Source organism: Lipotes vexillifer, unplaced genomic scaffold (genome assembly GCF_000442215.2).
Source record: "Lipotes vexillifer unplaced genomic scaffold, Lipotes_vexillifer_v1.1 scaffold609, whole genome shotgun sequence".
Classification (NCBI taxonomy): Eukaryota; Metazoa; Chordata; class Mammalia; order Artiodactyla; family Lipotidae; genus Lipotes; species Lipotes vexillifer.
Genome location: NW_006777590.1, coordinates 308,839 through 314,207, shown reverse-complemented (window position 1 = coordinate 314,207; position 5,369 = coordinate 308,839). Strand labels below are relative to the sequence as shown.

At 42.8% G+C, this 5,369-nt stretch overlaps 1 protein-coding gene across 1 annotated transcript in view; it reads left to right on the top strand.

The window, feature by feature from the left end:
* ARMCX5 (armadillo repeat containing X-linked 5) overlaps positions 1-3,629 on the top strand; it is a 48,759-nt gene extending 45,130 nt beyond the window's left edge. Inside the window, 5 exon segments of the mRNA XM_007451233.1 lie at positions 544-628; positions 1,240-1,319; positions 1,940-2,125; positions 2,128-2,399; positions 2,430-3,629. Of these exon segments, the coding sequence (XP_007451295.1) occupies positions 544-628; positions 1,240-1,319; positions 1,940-2,125; positions 2,128-2,399; positions 2,430-3,629 (1,823 nt within the window).
* The last annotated feature ends 1,740 nt before the right edge of the window (positions 3,630-5,369 follow it).

Genomic DNA, 5,369 nt, shown 5'->3' with positions numbered 1-5,369 from the left:
AAAGAGTGTAAAAGGAGGTTGTAAGTGTTTGATAATCAAGGCCCTGGCTTAGAAAAGGGTCTCCTGTCCTGGTTACTAGGCTAACTATTAATAACCAAGTCTCTCCCACTGTCTTTTCATTGGGTCGTTGAGTATGTATCATGCGTTTATCTGTGTAGGTCTGTTTCTGCATTTGCGGTACTCTATGTTTCTGTAAAGACCGGTAGGGGGCAGTGAACCTCAAAGGGTATAAGAAAAAGAAATTTGGCTTAATTTCTGTAGAGAGGCCAGTGCTTGGATGTGGTAGATGGCTAAGACTAGAGCAGGTAGGGATCTAGGGGAAATTCCAGATCTCCTTTCTGCCAGCTTTCCAAACATCCCTCCCTTATTCCCATTGTGTTGAAGAAAATGATAGGCTTTGGGGAGAAAAAGGAAACACAAGAACTTAGATGAAATTTGGAAATCATACTTTTCTTTGATTTCGAAGCCAATTTCGATGGATTGAGCATTCCATCCCTACTAACACCACCGCTATTTTGAGCGATTTTTGAGTTGTCTCTGCAGGGGAATTGTCAGACTTTGAGAATGGAGCAGAGGAGCTTGGAGATTTGGGGGAGGGGAGGAAGAAAGAGAAAATTTTGGCAATCAGGTACTTGTATCCAGAAAGGATCAGTGTCTTACGTGCTGATCTCTACCAAGGGCTCGGTCTCCATTGTCTCTGTTTATTTATTTAACTCTGCATTTGTGAATCTTTGCGTGTAGGTCTGTCCTTAGGTCTGTGGAACTCTCACTTGTTGTGAAGGCTTGTAAATGGTAACCCAACTTGAAGCTAGGAAATAATGAAGAAGAGAAATGTGTCCTATATCTGTTTAGATTGGTGTGAGGGTAGAGTGATTGAGATAGAGAATTCTATCTTTTCTGTTTTGCCAGTTTACTAACCCGTTTGGTCCCCTGCTGATTTAGTTGGGAGCCTTCCTAAGCTTTGGGGGTATAGAAGGGTAATACCTGCTTTTATTACTTCCCACTTGGTTTTCCTATTCTTATGCTTCACCCCAGTCCATTTTTGAGACAGGGAAATGCCAGGGAAGTCACTGAAGTGGAAAATGGTGGGAAGCAGGGAGGAGGAGCAGTCCTGAAGCAGGCAATGGGGGAAGGGACCAGAAGGAGGGAAACACTAGACAAACTACATATATAGGGACAGGGACCAAGGTCAGTCTACCAAGAGATCAGTTTCCAATCCTCCTGTTTATTTGTCCATAGATCTGCCTTTAGGTCTGCTGTAGGGCTTGTCATCATTGGAAGCAAGGAAAGGAGGAGAAAATTACTCCAGATCAGAGAAGGTTAGTGTATGTGGAGACTTCCTCAGTAGACCTGTAGGATGAAGTAGTGGAGATCTGCTTGGGTGCTGTAGGGGTAGAGAGCCAGTCTAGGGAATCTTCAGTCTCTCACTCGCATTCAGCTTTTCCACTCTCCATACTCTGTTTTGTGTCTGGAAAAAAGATCGGTTGCAACTACAGTAGTAGGGAGCATGAAATGAAGGGAGAAGGAGTTTGCTAATTATCTACCTTTTACACTTAGCACTGAATTTTCATACTTTCCTGTCTCTCTGTGCTAATCAACATGAGCAAAAAGTTGGAAAAGACTCAAAGCCCCATTTCCTTCCTCCACCCCTAGGTCCAACTTCAGTGGCAGATCTGGTGGCCTTGGAGTGGCTGAAGACCACCACCCTCCACAGGGCTGCGCTCAGGCACACAGCCATCCTTCCTTTCCCTGAGTGAGCTTCCTCTGCACGTTGTTTATATTACTGGCAGAGCCTATAGTTGGAAAGGGGGCTGAGTGACAACTGGACTTTGTATGAAAACACCAACTTGGGAGAGACCTTCAGTCAAGGCTGAGACGGGGGTGGGGATACATAACTTGGCCTTGCCTTTAAATTGGATCATGACTGGCTAAGGCTAAGGCAAGGGCAGAGGAGGGGCTGGGGCTGGCCTGAAAGCTGGAATCTGTGGCCCTGCCAACACTAGAGCCAAGGCTAAGATCCAAGCCAAGGCAGTGGCTGAGGCAGAATCGGAAACAGGACCAGTGACCCAGGCCAAGCCTGGGGATGGAGCAGTGGCCAGGACACAGGCAGTGACCTACGCTGAGGCCGTGCCTTGACAAGGGAAGTGAGCAAGATGGAAGCTAAAAGTAAGACTAGAGTTGTGGCTGAGACTAAGGCAGACCCCCCTACAGAACCTGGTATAGTGTCCCAAACCAAGTCAAAGGCCGTGCCTATGTCCAGGGTCAGTGCTGTGACCAAGTATGAAGTCAAGGCTGGTGCTGGAAGTGAAGTCAATATCAGGTCCTTTGCTAAGGCTGATGATAAAGACAATATTGGGTCCAGGTCCCAGAGAAGGAGAGAGGCCAGCATCAAGTTGAGGGTGGGGGACAGAGCTGGTATTGTAATTGAGTCCAGTGATGAGGCTGAAGAAAATGTCTGCTCTTGGTTTTGGACTGGAGAAGAGCCTAGTGTAGGATCCTGGTTCTGGCCTGAAGAAGAGACCCTTTTTCAAGTGTATAAGCCTCCACGTAAGATCCAGGAAAAGCCCAAGCCCACACCCAAACCCAAACCCGAACTTACTATAAAGCAAAAAGCGGCAGCATGGTCAAGGGCCAGGTTTTGTGTCCTAGTCCCAGTAGAGGGAGGGGAGCGATCCTTGCCTCCAGAAGGGAACTGGACTCTGGTTGAGACCTTGATTGAAACTCCTCTGGGGATTCGGCCTCTGACCAAGATCCCACCTTATAATGGGCCTTACTTCCAGACCTTAGCTGAGCTCAAAAAACAGGTTAAGTATAGGGAAAAGTATGGGCCCAATCCAAAAGCCTGCCGCTGCAAATCACATGTTTTTAGTTTAGAGCCTAAAGAGTTTGATAAACTCGTTGCCCTACTTAAGTTAACTAGGGATCCTTTCATTCATGAAATAGCTACAATGATAATGGGTATCAGTCCTGCTTATCCATTTACCCAAGATATAATTCATGATGTAGGTATTACTGTTATGATTGAAAACTTGGTCAATAATCCCAATGTTAAAGAACACCCTAGAACTTTAAATATGGTGGATGACAACTCTGAGTCTTCTGGAGAACCAAAAACAGGAGAGTCATATGTAAACCAAGTTTGTAAGGACATAATCTCTTATCCTTTGAACTCCCCTGAGCAACTGTCTGGACTAAAATTATTAGTGCAGCTGAGTGTAAAATTTGAGAACCACCATATGATTGTCAATTACATTCCAGATTTCCTCACCTTGTTAAACAAGGGAAGTGGCAAAACCAAGTTTTATGTTTTAAAAGTGTTTTCACGCTTGTCTAAAAATCAAGCCAATACAAGAGAACTGATCAGCGCCAAAGTACTGTCATCATTGGTTGCGCCGTTTAACAAAAATGAGTCAAAGGCCAATATTCTTAATATCATTGAAATATTTGAGAATATAAATTTCCAATTCAAAAAGAAGGTGAAGCTATTTACCAAGGAAGAGTTCACTAAATCTGAACTTATTTCCATATTCCAGGAAGCAAAACAGTTTGGTCAAAAACTACAAGACTTAGCAGAGCACAGTGATACTGAGGTGAGAGATAAAGTTATACGATTAATACTCAAACTCTGAATAGCCGTATGTTCTCACAAAGCCTTGAATAATTTTTTGGTGTTGTAATATGAAATGAATGCATATTATAAGTTCAATATTTATACCATCTGTGCTGATTGAAGGAGCCAGTTTTATGGATACCAAATGATCTTGAGAGCTTGAATGTTTGTTGATTTTTACTGTGCTATATAAATTAAGATATTTTTAGTATTTTGCAATATGACCTAATAATGAACTTATTCATCCTGAGTAAACTATACTTCTGTGCTTTATATTGACATAAGTGTATTCATTTAATACTTCATTTACATGTAAATAAAGTTGCATGCTAAAACTGGTGAAAACATTGTCCTAGTTCTTCAGTTGAAGTCTAGTCAGAGGGATAAAGCACAAGTAACAGAATAATAAAGAGCACTGTCTGCGTCTATCGTGGGGTACAAACGAAACAAGTTTACATTGAAAGATCATTTAGTTTCAGCATGTTCAAAGAGTAGAATCACTCTGTACACAAGAAGACAGGACTGTGCTACTGGCTGACATCTGGGCAGACCTGGGGAAAGGGGTGAAGACATAGACTTAGGAGTAAAGGAACACAGATGCTTTCATTCCAGTTTGAGTCCCAGAACTTGTGCTCAGCCGTTCACATAAGATGTCTCATCAGGATATCTTGAAGCTTTTTAACCTCCAAGAAAATTCCTGGTTTTCATTCCCATTTAGCAAAGCCATGGAAGTGTGGTTCTAAAAGGACCTAGTCCCACTGTACCCTCAACATCCAGGTGCCCCATCTTGGGGTACCAAGTTTACTGCTTCATCTGAGGCTCCCCACCTCCCCGTATTCCTGGGTCTCAGAGAAGGGCCTTTCTAGGGTCTAACTACAAAAATTGCTTCATAGAAAACCTCATTGGCCCCATCTTTATGACTGTTTGCTCTCATATTTGCTTTTGTTTCCTGACCAATGCTTTGGACTTGGTGATTTGCACCTATGCTTGATGACAGTGCCCTGTTTGTGCTGATCCCTTTTGATTAGAGCTCAGCAATATGAGACAGCCACAGGAGACCAAAGTCCTTTAGGAGTGTGTGGTTAGGAAGAAATTACTTCCCCTAATCCCACTATCCTATTTATTTGTACAGTTTACAGAGCTGAAGCCATGTTGTCTATACTACCTCAGCTCCTCCTGTTTATACCTAACAAAAGCTAAGTTCTGGTTAAGAGTTTGTGGCATAGAATGCCAGAGTTTAGATTGGGATCTGGGGTCACCTCTGCCTCTCCTACCCTCTGTCTCCTTTGCTGTTATCATTCCTCTTTCCTTAACTGCCCAGAATCGGGAAATTGGGTATTGAGAAATACAGTGTACAAATACTGGTCTTTCTATTGAGCTTCCTCTCTCTCCTAACTTTTTATGTGTTTGGGGGAAGGCCTAAACCTACAAATCTCAACAAGGTATCATGTACCCCTAGTTTTAGCAGCTATCTTTAGTTTAATTTCTGTTGAGGTCAAATCTGAATCTATCTTCTGTATATCTAGGAGTTAAAATGAAAGACAACCAGCCACATTTGTGCATTAAGGGTGAGAAAATGTAGGTAGGCTTTTTGCAACATACAGTTACAACTTAGATGATTTTTGGAGTTCTTTATAACTTGGTTTTTAATCCACAAAACTCCCATAGTCTGGAATTCTAGCTGTGGGTACTGCTTTCAGAATTGGGGATCTTCACAGTACAATTGGACCAGACCCTTTGGAAATATTCTGTGTCTCAA